Genomic DNA, 14,620 nt, shown 5'->3' on the forward strand with positions numbered 1-14,620 from the left:
TCGTCTGTGCAGCCAAAGACAGAACAGTTAGTATGTTTTGCTCAAACTTTCGCCATGGCATTAGAGCTGGTACACCGTTGTCGCTTGCGAAATCAAAATGACGGCGCTGTGGTTGGAAATTTACAGATTAAGGGGTGGTAATATTATAATGAGATCCCTTTGCAACGTCACTAGGGGAGAGAAATCAGATGCGCTCGTTTTCTCAGACGCTTGCAGAAAAAGTTTACCAAAACAAAGTTACTGGGTTAATCTATTTCACGTTTCCTTGGTTGGTAGATGCACCGGGGGGACCCGATTATAGCACTTAAAACCTGGAAAGGTCTGATTTTCATGATATGTCACCTTTAAGACGGAGGCGGCAGAACTGCAGCTGATAGAATGTGCGCTGTAGCACGATACTACGATATTTCTTCAAAAGCAGATCGTGGAGACATTTTTATCGTCCACGATCAAAAATCGTGATATCGCACACTCCTAGCTTAAACTGATAGATACACATAAAAATATCAGAATGCCCATCTGAATGTGAACAGCTGGGAGAAAACCAGATGTGTATTAGTATATTAGATCTGTGCATTAGGTCTTAAAAGTTACAGCAGCATAATAAAACTTCTGCTGTCGTTAAAGTAAAAAAATAAATAAAAATCAAACAAGAAAATAAAAAGAGAAAACCATTCACCGCTCTTGACTAAATAACTTTTATAGCTTTAATAAAGGATTGATCTATATTTAATTTATATAATGAAGACTATGCCGTTATTTGACTTCTGTGGTTTTCTCCAACACTACTCTTAGATCTTCCTGAAAAACTTAAATCACTGTTCATTTAATTTGTATTTTTATTCTTTTGCATTTATGTTGCTGTTGCTTGTACTGTGTTTATTTGTTCTAATTTTATAACTGACAGTTTACTAGTCTTTAATAACTTTTTTATATTAGTTACACTAGTAGTTTTTGCTGTGGTATCGAGATTGGAATCAAGAATTGTGAAATTTCACTGTATCTAAATTTTTTGTCAAAACAACCCTATTTATTAGAATACAAGGTAACAGGGTCAAACTGGGTCAAATAACCAAAACAAATGTTTTTCAAATTTTTTACAATTATTTTATAATTTTGGCAAGGCAAGTAAAAATCCTCAGTGCCTAGCTCCAACTGACTTTCAAATATATTCAGATTTGCTTTAAATAAGAAAAGAAAAAAAGACTAGATTGAGTCAACTCTGGATGAACTACGATTCTGAACACAATCAATCACTTGAGGATAGAAACTCTAATGATCAATTTTAATGACCCAGTTTGATAGAATTGTAATAATTATAGTAATAATAATAATAAAATAATAGTTATAATTTAGTTGGGATTCATTTCTTTTACGAAGGTAGTGCTGATGGTACAAAGGTATGCTGTGCCGAGAAATCACTTTGTTCAGCGTTTATGACAAAATTGAAATATATTTAAAAGGCCAATAACTGCTGAGAGGACACAGTGAAGACAGGAAAAATACACAGTTGGCATCGAGTGCCTCGTTGCGACTACTGTAAGTGATGGAAAGCAGAAAACTGGAGCTAAGTTTTGCCTGGCAGGATTCCTGTGTACTCTAGCTAATTACATATTTCACATGGATGACTTTAAATCAAATGAAAAACGACTAGACCCTACAAGGAGCGTCCACTGAGATTTGCTGCTCTCCAGTTGATTTCTGCTACCTGAGATTTGCCCTCAAAATATTCGCCAGTCTCGCTGAAGCCATGCCGAGCTCTACTCTTAATTTAGTATCTCCGTGGATGGACGGAAAGCAAACGCTGCCCTATATGGACATAGACGGCCAAGATCATGTGAGAGGTTTAACCTCGGTGCGATGCACCTCCGCTGCCCATCTGCGGACAGCAGAAATCAGGGGAGTGAAGTTGCCCTGGCAACAGGCCTGCATCATCGTGACCTCTCCCTCCGTCTTTTGCTCTCGCGCTGCAAACAAATGACTGCAGCGAGCGCCACGCTCCGGCTGATGTCACAGGTATCTATGGCAACCGGAGCTCAGCTGTGACGCTGCAGAGGAGGGGGTCTGACCGGAGGGGAGAGAAACAGGAGCGCCAGAGAGGCCACGGGAAACATGATGCTGCTGTGACGGAAGCTACGGAAAGCCAAATTCCTGCCGTTTGCTGGTGTGCGGAACAAAAATGACCATATTCAATACATACCTCAATATAATTATTTGCTTGCCTTGAAATGGCTTAAAAGGACAATTTATTTTTTTTTATAATTTTTTATTTTGACCGAAAAGTCATTGTTGCCAAATAGATTCGAAAGGTTTCATATTCTTAAAATCTAGGTAAAACTGAATGTAAAGTCAAATAAAAAATACATTTAAAATTTAAGTTAAAAAAGGGGTTTCACTAAAGAAAAACAAGGAATACTATTTAATTATTTTCATTTATATGCACAAATACACTAATATATACAGTAGTGATATACAAACATATAATAAATAAATACATACATAAAATACATAAATATATAACAGCAGTATTAATCTACAGGCATATTTAACTAAAACATCTTGTATAAATGTATAAATAGAGACATTAACCTACAAGCATATTTAACAAAAAAAATTTTTTATAGCAATATAAACAGCAAAAGTAATCTACATATATTTTAAACTAAAACATTAGTATATAAATGCATAAACAGCAAACTACATATACTTTAACTAAAACAATTTAATATAATATACATATACAAACAGTAATATTAACATACATATAATAACTGAAACATTTTAATGATATATAAACTTATAAACAGCAACATTAATCTACACATATTTAACTAAAACATTTTAATATAATATGTAAAAATATTTAAAAAGCTACATTAATCTACATATATTTTTTATGAAAATACAATATTTTAATATTTTTTATTATTATAAAATTTAATTATGTAAATAGCAACATTAATCTACATTTTAACTACAAAATTGTAAGATAATACAAATTATTAACAGCAACAATAAGCTACATATATTTTTAACTAAAAGTTAATAAAGTTATTATAATAATTTAATATTTAAAAAATTATATATATTTACGTAACAGCAAAATTTGATCTGAAACATTTTGATATAATATATTAACAGCAACTGGTTTCTGATTTACATCATTTACACTATTAAAATATTAAGAAATTTAAAAAACCCCATCTTAAATGACATGCGGTTTAGGAAACTTAATGACCAGAAACAAAGTGCACTTAAAATCGCTGCAATATCCATGATGTGGCTTAATTCGATCGCCCCACCCTAGCCTGAACTAATCAATCTAAATCTATAATGCACTGTAGCGCGAACGGATGACACAGTAGCTTATGACATGAAAACTCTTCTTTGGTGCATCACACACAGCAAAAAGCACCTCACGCCAACCACAGCGGAACTAGTTTTGTTTATATTTCCACCAGCGTTAAACATCTGTTCACGGTTCCTGACCAGAGTTCTGCTGTGTAACATGAGGCTAATAGAACAGCACTCACACAAACACACCCCGGTTTAATACTACACCAGTGGGGTCACACTGACGGTGTACAAGCATGCCAAACCGTGTGCCTGCCCTCCGCACACTCATTAGGCCAGCTCTGCGATGCCATGTCAACAGATGGTGCTTATAAACAGCAGAGCTCAGAAAGAACGTAAAAAACCCAAATAAACAAGTGAAATTAACTTTAACAAGGACGAGGACACAAATGCTCTCTTTAGATGCAGATTCAACGTGTTAATTGGCTTCGAACTTCGATTCTCTGCGCCAAACGAAACGATTCGACCATCAGTCATATGGACGCTACTTCACACTTTCGATGACTCACGCTTTCAGAAATCTGCTAATTAGACAATGTTCCCGCAGGACTTGAAGTCTTATGCGAGTCAACATCGCTTAGGCTCGATTCTGATGTCCACTGACTTTGCACAAGTGCTTAAATTTAGCACGCCTGTTGCAATAGGACAGTAGCATACTGGTTGTTTATAGGACCGCTCGCTTAATACCCCACTGACAACAGCAGTGAGAGACAGCTGCATTGACAGAGTGCTAATTAACCTTATAAGACCATTCAGAGAAAGCAGAGTATGTGGGAGGAAGCTCAGTTAGATCTGTGGCCGTAACCTTGCTGTGAGCTCCAACAACGATCTGAGCACTCACTAAATTTCATACAAACCTCCACAGACAGACATTCACTAGATACTAGGGCTGACAAAAAAAAAAATCTACATTCGAATGCAAAAACGTTGAATTCAAATTTTAGTAGGGGTGCTCCGATTGATCGGCTACCGATCACTATCGGCCAATAATTACGTTGGGATGTTTGATCGGCGGTCTCTAAAAAGGCCGATCTCAAGCTGATGGCGCGCCTGCCGTGAGAGGTTTGGCACGACATGCAGCGGCACCGTCTCAGTCTCTGTCAGGCGTGGGTGAAATAATTATAATGCTGAAGGTAGGCCTGGGCGATAAAACGCTTTTGCATTGAAATCTTTATTACAAGCAATCCTGTGGTTCATGTGTGAACGGCTTACGTCACTTCCTAGTACACACTGTCGGTGCGAATGAAACCCTTTAAATGGTACTGGGAAATAGTTCGCGCAAAATCGTCCCAGTACTTTAGTATTATTTGCTATCTTTGTTTTGTTTTTTGAGCTCGGCCCAGTGCATTGTGGGATTTACTTCTTTAAGAAGGATCCCTGTTGCGCTGCCTTATAACTTGGCCAAAGCTAAATTTTAAAAAGATGCTGCTTATCCTCTGGAACAGCTTTTGTGACTATGATGTTTTACAATGCTGTCTATCTAGGGAGCTTACTAGGTTTCAGAACACAGCAATTAACTTGTCAACCAATAACAGAGTAAACCAAAAACATTAGCCCTTCTAGACACACTCACAACATCTACATTAGCACATCACGGTGGTCCGTATTGATTCCTGGCTGCCGATGAGAATCAGCGTTTCTCCATCAGCTCGCTGGGTGTTTTCGGCATCAGCACAATGCGTAAGGTGCTTCCTGCCTCGCCAGCACCCACAACCTCTCTCAAGGGATCGCGGGCCAAATTCAGTGAAATATTTAGAGCGTGCAGTGTGCCCTACCAAAAATAGACATGAAACACTGTCTTTGTTCTGTAAAACTGCACATGTGCATCATATTTGAATGAAGTAACATGCATGTTACTTTCACTGCATCTGACCCAGAGAGTACAGCACGTTTCAAAAAGGAAACACCAAACAAGCCAGCTGTGAGTCACAGCTTTTTGTATGCGACACGCTTCACTTCGCACTGAAACAACAGAAGAAGTGCATGACGCGCGTAAAAGGAACACCCAAATATGAAGAATCTGCCATTATTATTTCATACTCGTGTTGTTCCACACCCACAGGCTGTTATTTTTTCTGTGGAACACAATAGGGAATTCACACAGCTCTTTTCCACATGGTTCACAGTGACCATATGAACCAAACAGGCTTAAAAAAGCACCATAAAAATAACCCAAATGACCCAACTTAAGTCCTCTGAAGTTACACGTTAGTTTTCAGTGAGGAACAGACCACTATTTAAAGGGATAGTTCACCCAAAAATGAAAATTTTGTCATTATTTACTCACCCTCCACTTGTTTCAAAACTTTATGATGTCGTTACAAACCCGTAAGACCTAAGTTCATCTTCGGAACACAAATTAAGATATTTAAAATAAAAAAATAACGACTTTATTCAACAATTTGTCTCCTCCGTGTCACCCTGGTGCCATTTTGGACAGCATCCACTGAACGTAAATTGCGTATGCTGTTTTGTGTCAGCTGTGCCACGCGGCTACGCTGTTTATGTTGTTTACGCTTTGATTTGAACGAAAACAACGTTCAGTGGATACTGTCCAAAATGGCGCTAGGGTGATGCTAAGGAGACGAATAGTTGAATAAAGTCGGGCTTGGACCAACATGAGGGTGAGTAAATAATGACAGAATTTTCATTTTTGGGTGAACTATCCCTTTAAGTCACAGATGGCAAATAAAATATGACACAGATTAGCCACCATTGGTTTTTGTGTCATGGTCAAACATCATTGACGTCAAACCATAAGTTTTATTTTTTCCAAATTCCATTTTTATTTTTTGGGGCTCCATTTTTAAAGGGACAGTTCACCCAAAAATGAAAATTCTGTCATCATTTACTCACCCTCCACTTGTTTCAAAACTTTATGATTTTTTTTCTTCTGTTAAGCACAAAAGAAGATATTTTGAAGAATGTTGGTCTCCAAACAGTTGAAGGTAGCCATTGACTTCCATAGTATCTAAAAAATACTATGGAGGTCAATGACCACTAATCTACCATCAACTGTTTGATGACAGAATGTTTATTTTTGGGTGAACTATCACTTTAATGGTTAAATTCAACTTTAGTAATCTAAAACCATCTCTAATTAATTGAAATCATGAAACTTCTACAATTTAACAACAATTTTTTAAAAGTAGGGCTGGGTATCGTTCAAAAATTTTCGATATCGATACCGATACCTTGACTTCGATACCGGTTCCTGAACGATACTTTTTTCGATACCAATTTTATGAAATCTATTTGAACAAGATTACATTATCTAAAAAAAAAACTTTGGTTTTATTTTTCAGCTTGTTGATGTTTATACAGTGTAGCCTTACAGCTACGGGGGCTGGGACGCATTTACACCAAATACTCGCGTGTGAGCCACATCTCTGAGTGTCACAGTCGCGGACTGACTGTGCAGACCTATCAGTGTATTAGGCTATAGTAAGATACCATGAGCAGAGAGCTCCGTACGTTTTCGCATCGCTCTTGCGGATGTCAAACACTGATCGATCTGCGCCTCACTGACGTTGATGAGATTAACCCCTTAGGTATCGAAATTTGGTACCGACGACAAGACGTTTTTCGATACTCGATGGTATCGAGGCAATTCGGTCGGTGCCTAAAAAGTATCGAACTCGATACCCATCCCTATTTAAAAGATTAACTAAATTTTCATTTTTAGGGCCCTATGAATTTTTTTCTCAAATTCTGATTTATTTTTTACCAAATTCTGTGTTTCCAATTTTTTTTTTTCTGACATTTTTAAATAAATGTTAATAATCAAAATTATTATTCATTTTTATAATAATAGAGCTCTGTGAAATTTTCTGTTTTTCAGAAATTCTGTGTTGTGTATTTAAATGTTTATGGTAGTTCCGGAAATCATAGTGTCCTACCTTATATCACTCATTTAAAGTCGCAATTTTTGATTTGAGATCTGTGATGTTTTTCTTATATTACTTGTTTTAAATTTAAAATATACAGTCTGCTTGCCGTACAAAGACATTGCATGATTTCGACGTAGCACGTAGTACAAACTACTTTTATGGAAATTTCTCATCCCATCTGGAGCTTGACAGATGTGGTCATTACGAACATCACTGTTTGACAAAGAACTGTGTGACAAAGAGTAAATGATGACAGTTTTCGACTGCTTTAACACAAGATAAAACCATGAGCAAACCTGAATCATGTAGAGTTGAGCGATGCGGTACTCCTCCACACTCATGGGCATGGGGATGCGGTACTCTTTGATCAGCATGTTGGCCTTGGAGCGGGGCTGGGGCTGGAAACGCTCCGCTGGGTCAGGGGCAAATCCTCCAGGACGGCCCTTAGCTCGAGTGCATCAGAGAGAAGGAGCCAAGCTCATTTCTCAGACCTGGGCAGAAAACAGAGACAAATCAGACCTGAAAATCATCTACAGACGTCCAGAGGAAAGCTCAAGAGATCAAGCATCCCAGAGACGCCCATCTGAGGGAAGTATACAGAGACTCCAAAAAAAATACAAAAAAATAAATACAATAAATTTTGTGTTTCTAAAATGAAAAGGTCTAAACATAATCATAAACTGCATACATTCAGCAAGAAAAAAGAAGAAACCTAATTCGAGATATTTGCTCTAAAAACAAGTCTTGTTGAGTAAATTTATCTTGCTTGAAGGATGCTGTGGTATTTTTACAGTAACACTGATACAAAAATACTGATTAATAAAATTACACAAGATAGTTTTTTTTGTTTTTTTTAAAGTCATGCTCAGCAAAAACACCAAAACAGCAGATCCAAGATCGGTTGCATAATGCAGGGCTCTAGTAAAAACATCTAAACATAAACAGTCTTTATCATAAACTGCACAAATTTAGCAAGATTTGCCTAAATGCAAAAAAAAAAAAAACTTACTTGGGCTACATTCACACGAAGCCAGAGCTTTCCCTATCCGATCTTTTTTTTCCCCCTCGTCTCAAGAAATATCTGCGTCCACATGAAGCCACGAAACCCACACAAAACGATGTAGTATACATGCCAGACCAGTATGTGGCGCTGTAATTCTGCCACAGAGATACACTAAAAACGGAGAGGAAGACTTGGACTATGCGCATAAACCTTGCGCGCGGTATACATACGAACATGGAACAATACATTTATTAATCTGTGTTAATGTTAGTTAATAAAAAGACAATCATTCAGTGTTTGTTCATGTTTTTGTTGCTGTTACGTGACGTAGCGGTGTCTGACTAGGGGCGAGACGTGGGCTGATGATGTCATCGTTTCAGAAAATATACGGATTCGCTGTCCACACGAAAACGCAAGGGCGGCGTTTTCAGATTTATCCACTCTAGGACCCGGTTTCAAAAAATATCAGTTTCACTCTCCCAAGACGCCGGATCCGTGTGGACGAAACGCCTATACGATACAAAATGTATGCGTATACAGCTAAACGCGTCTCCGTGTGGACGGAGCCTTAAAGATATTTTGTCTGAAAACAACTCCTAATGTCATGTGCAAAATTGCTTCTTGATTAAATTTATGTTGTTGTGAAGGATGTTGAGATATTTTTACAGGAAAAAAGACAAAAATAATTTTGATTAAGAAACTGAACAAAGATGCGTTTTTAAAAGGTGAACCACTTTGATCAGTTAAAGTGTCTTGAAAAAGCTGAAAAAAAAAAACAGCAAAATATGTTGCAATGGCATCTCTCTTGCACAAATTAATCCATACACAGAAAAAAAATACAATAGATCTAAAAACGTCCCAGAGATGCATATGGAGAACCAATAAATAAAAACAATAATTTAGAGATTTTGTAATTTTGTAATGGAGAACTCGTGTTCTCTGAAAACAAGTCTTAACATCTTATGCAAGTTTGCTTCTTGAGTAAATGGATCTTGTTTGAAAGAAGTCATGCTGAAAAACAAATAGCTTGAGAAGCTGAAAGACCACACTTAAACAGGGATACAACAGATTTTTTGCACAAACAGATATTTAGAAATATATAGAGAAACACTGGTAAATCATCTTAAACAAAACTGCTCATAAATAAACTGTATTTCTGCATTTACAAACTGGCATATTCTATATTATTTTTTAGAAATCATTACTTATTTGAAGAACACTGGAAAAGCATTATTAACTGAAGCGCATACAGTATTTAAAATCTGTGTATTTCTGTTTACAAAAGTAGCATATTCTATATTGCTTCATAATCACTCACAAAACCCCAAACCAACAGCTGTTCTGTATAATCACACAGGCATTATGTATTCAGACATAGTGGTCTCAAACACATGCAGCACAACCAACTTGCAATTAATAAATACAGTGTTACTGTACGCCAGCAGTGCTGTAATGGAATCCAACTGTCCAGGAATGACATCTATGCAAATGACTTCCAGAAGAAAAAAAAAACTAAACAAAACACGAGGGGCCTCAATTTGACCTTCGGCTGCCGTAAGAAATGTAAATCCACCTGCTGATGACACAGAGGTCCGGCAGACACCGTAACTCTCCTGCGCTTCCACTGGGCGCGTCACATGACACAGGCCGCTTAGTGTAAGACGGATTATCCACAGACAACTTACCCAACTCTTCCCTGAGAGGTAAAGCTGTGCTCGTGTGTGCAGAAAGGTGAGCTGGTGTAAACACAGACACCACAGGACTCATAAACATCACCGAACATCAACCAAGTGACCATCTCAAGGTTTCCAAGACGGGCCATGTTAGGTGCAACAGCTGTCGGCGCTAAAAACAGCATCCGTGACGAAAAAATATATAGCTATTTGATCTATAAATAGCTGGAATGGCTCGGTTACGTCATGCACACTCACAGTAAAAAGCTTTGCGCTGCGATTGTGCTGTCTTGCCCCTGGTGAAAAGGAAGCATTCAACACAATTACAATAGATTGGCTGGACCCTCGACGAGTCTCTAAAAATAGTAATAATAATCAAAGGGTCACAAAAGGAAAGGTTAGAAACCAAATATCATCACCACTGCTTCTTTCCAAGATGCTCCAAAGCTTAGGTATTAATATAGGAAATTATATAAATTATAGACATTTATAATGTTGCAGATATTTATATTTCAAATATGTTTTCTATTTCTGATTCAAACATGCTGTGCTTTTGAACTTTCTATTCAAAGAATCCTGAAAAAAAAAAAACATATATCACGGTTTCCACAAAAATATGAGGCAGCACAGCTGTTTTCAACATTGATATTAATAATAAAAATGTTTCTTGAGCAGCAAATCAACATATCAGAATGATTTCTGAAGGATCATGTGACACTGAAGACTGGAGTAATGATGCTGAAAAATTTGCTTTGCATCACAAGAATAAATTACATTTTAAAATATATTCAAATAGAAAAAAGCTATTTTACATTGCAATAATATTTCAGAATATTTCTGCTCTTACTGTATTTTTGATCAAATAAATTAAGCCTTGGTGAGACTTTAAAAAAAACATACTTTTGAATGTTAGTGTACGGTTTCAATAAATTATTAGTCTGATGAAAGATTAACTTGAGCATAGATGCTGAAGATCTAAATGTATAAAAAAAAAAGTCACGCAGGTTTGAAATGAAACTAATAAATTAAGCAAATTAAATACAATAGTTAGCCTAAGTGCTTTAGAGAGGATTTTCAACGTTAAAACAAAAGGCTAAAATTCCTGCATTTATTCTCTGTTCACTTATAAATATCAGAATAGGGTTTCGACATTCTTCCACAGGAAAAACGATAAAAGATCACAACTGGACGGGATTATTGAGAGCAGTAATGATCAGCGCTGGTGCATTTTGGTCTTGAACTAGGTCAGGGACCCGGAGCATCGCAGCTACTCTGGGCTTGTGGCTAGACCTGAAATATCAGACAAATGCATTGAGACACCATCGTGAAGGCCTGAGACATTCTGCTGTATGCCAGACACTACAATACCGACACAGCTGCTCCTTGAACAGACATCTACCTATTCTTCAAAGGACATTACGGATGACATCTTCACTCCCACTGAAACCAGTCCGTCCTGATGCCACACCGCTGCCGTCACCTGTCGTGCTGTTTCACAACAAAACACAAGTGCTACGGGACTCGTTTGTGTCAGACGTGTCGCGAAACACTGACATATGTACCTACTGAGAGGGATTTCAGCGCATTATCTTTCCGTTTCTCACCAGCTGGTTATGCCGTACTACACTGGAGCATGTGTTGCCATCATTCTGTAACGACAAAGTAAACACAATTCTCTATAAACACATCAGATGCAATTTTCCATAATTATGTTGGGAAGGTTTCTAAAAATTCCTCCCGTTGGCAAGCGTCTACAGTGCCTATGAGAGGACAGTTCCCTACTGAGACTGCTTTCCCAGGACCTGTGTGTCCAAACAAACGGACACCACAATCCAAAGTCTATTTTAAGCACATCTCGGAAGCAGAATGCAAAATACAGTGACTAAAAAGAGTGCAATAACATTTAATGGCGTATTAATTAGCATATTGCATTAGAGAGAAATGGAAAAGGTAATTGCTTGTTTGTGTCAAGTGTCCACATGGTAATATGGCATATCATCATTTCAGTGTGTCGCATTTCAACAGGCATTTGACACCTAGAGAACCTGTTTTGTATGTAAATTCAAAAATACGAGGAAATGCTGGCTGAACTGACAGTATCTGTAATGTACAGCCCTACAAAACATCACATTGACACCATCGTTAATCATTTCCTTTAAGATTAACCATTGAGATTTTTCCCCACCTCAACCTCCATCTTAATACGTCAAGGCGTGTATCGGTTAAATTGCGAGGTGAGGCAATTTGGGTTTTGAAACGCCCAAATCACAGCCGAGACTTGCACAGATGGATTTGCATGTGAAAATACTGTGGGATTGATGAGCATTCCATTAGAGACTCGAATAAAAACCAGGAGAGCACAGCATGCAGCCCTCCGTCCTCTCAAAAAACACCTGTTTACCAGTTGCGTCAAGAAGCAGGCGCTGAGATTCCAGACGTTTGTTCGAGCGTAGACGTTTTACCTGTTAGATGGCACTTATCATGCTGTCTATCCAACTGATCCGATCAATGGACAGAAAGCAGCCGGTCCACGACTCATTCCCAAACACAAGCATTCTAGCATCCTGCCACCATTGTTGTGCTGCTTTATCTTCTGGTATGAATGAAGATGTCATCAAACGCAGCCGGAAAACATGAAGGGACTCGTTTGTGTCAGACGTGTCGCGAAACACTGACATATGTACCTACTGAGAGGGATTTCAGCGCATTATCTTTCCGTTTCTCACCAGCTGGTTATGCCGTACTACACTGGAGCATGTGTTGCCATCATTCTGTAACGACAAAGTAAACACAATTCTCTATAAACACATCAGATGCAATTTTCCATAATTATGTTGGGAAGGTTTCTAAAAATTCCTCCCGTTGGCAAGCGTCTACAGTGCCTATGAGAGGACAGTTCCCTACTGAGACTGCTTTCCCAGGACCTGTGTGTCCAAACAAACGGACACCACAATCCAAAGTCTATTTTAAGCACATCTCGGAAGCAGAATGCAAAATACAGTGACTAAAAAGAGTGCAATAACATTTAATGGCGTATTAATTAGCATATTGCATTAGAGAGAAATGGAAAAGGTAATTGCTTGTTTGTGTCAAGTGTCCACATGGTAATATGGCATATCATCATTTCAGTGTGTCGCATTTCAACAGGCATTTGACACCTAGAGAACCTGTTTTGTATGTAAATTCAAAAATACGAGGAAATGCTGGCTGAACTGACAGTATCTGTAATGTACAGCCCTACAAAACATCACATTGACACCATCGTTAATCATTTCCTTTAAGATTAACCATTGAGATTTTTCCCCACCTCAACCTCCATCTTAATACGTCAAGGCGTGTATCGGTTAAATTGCGAGGTGAGGCAATTTGGGTTTTGAAACGCCCAAATCACAGCCGAGACTTGCACAGATGGATTTGCATGTGAAAATACTGTGGGATTGATGAGCATTCCATTAGAGACTCGAATAAAAACCAGGAGAGCACAGCATGCAGCCCTCCGTCCTCTCAAAAAACACCTGTTTACCAGTTGCGTCAAGAAGCAGGCGCTGAGATTCCAGACGTTTGTTCGAGCGTAGACGTTTTACCTGTTAGATGGCGCTTATCATGCTGTCTATCCAACTGATCCGATCAATGGACAGAAAGCAGCCGGTCCACGACTCATTCCCAAACACAAGCATTCTAGCATCCTGCCACCATTGTTGTGCTGCTTTATCTTCTGGTATGAATGAAGATGTCATCAAACGCAGCCGGAAAACATGAAGGGGGGAAAAAAAAAAAACATCTTTTTTTATCTCCTTCTCACTTGAAACCTTTTTCCTCTGCCGTTTCGCCTGTATCCACCTCTTGTGGGGCTATAAAGCTCTGTTGCCATGGAAATGCAAAAGGCTGTTACGGGATTGGCTGGGGTTGGTGTGATGAAGCGGCTCAGGGACGGCCCTCAAACTGCCGCTCTCGTGAACGGCCCCACCCCCTCCTGCCTGCATTCGCTCTTCCAGACTGACTGATAGCTATTAGATTCAGTCAGGGAGAGGAGAGGAACATCTGCAGCTTAATATGAGCACATGTCTGTCAATAAGCATTACGCAGCATCAATGGAATAAAAGAAAATTGATGGGGAAAAAAAATGAACAGGGAGGAGTCACTGAAAATGGCATAATGACATCAATCTCATAAATAGACTCAAGTCGGCAGACTTCTTTAGCAATTCCTGCACTGATTTTGGAGGGAAATGTACAGAGTTTTATGGAACAAATTTAAACACGGTGAGGTAAAACATTTAAAACATCTAGTGCATTCATGTGCTGATTTTGGAGGGAAAACTGCAGAAATCAGGGGAGTAAATTAAAAATGCTGATGTAAATATTAAAAACATCATCGCATTCCTGCACTGATTTTGGAGGGAAATCTATGGAATTTAGGCTTGCCGCGATAGACGGTGCTGACGGTGATACCGGTGTTAAGCCGCAACACCGGTTATGTCACTTGCCCACCGCGGCACCGACCCCCACCGTCGTTTTGATTTTTTAAAGTAATAAAAATAATTTATCGTTTAGATTTTTTATAGTAATAAAAATAATTTAGTCTAGTAAAAGAACAGACACTACAATTAAAAGCTGAACGCGGCTGCTCAATGCAGCATGCCGAACGACAGTCGCATCACAGATCAGACTTAATTTATCCAGTGAGGAGAGTGAGTCGAG

General features: G+C 38.4%; 1 protein-coding gene across 9 annotated transcripts in view; it reads right to left on the minus strand.

Moving 5' to 3' along the window:
• Positions 1 to 14,620, minus strand: part of pitpnm2 (phosphatidylinositol transfer protein, membrane-associated 2) — an 89,138-nt gene that overhangs the window by 56,531 nt on the left and 17,987 nt on the right. For 7 of the 9 annotated variants that reach the window (XR_001637800.1, XM_016530650.1, XM_016530648.1 and 4 more), the window contains exon 2: positions 7,541 to 7,735. Coding sequence is in view for 8 of the 9 variants with exons in the window: in XM_016530650.1 (XP_016386136.1) it covers positions 7,541 to 7,618 (78 nt within the window). In the remaining variant the exon portion in view is untranslated. Of the gene's footprint in view, positions 1 to 7,540; positions 7,736 to 9,671; positions 9,850 to 14,620 lie in introns of those variants that run through there. The other 2 variants (XM_016530647.1, XM_016530645.1) reach the window with 2 other exon arrangements.

This window comes from Sinocyclocheilus rhinocerous, unplaced genomic scaffold, assembly GCF_001515625.1.
Source record: "Sinocyclocheilus rhinocerous isolate Xijiao unplaced genomic scaffold, SAMN03320098_v1.1 scaffold874, whole genome shotgun sequence".
Classification (NCBI taxonomy): domain Eukaryota; kingdom Metazoa; phylum Chordata; class Actinopteri; order Cypriniformes; family Cyprinidae; genus Sinocyclocheilus; species Sinocyclocheilus rhinocerous.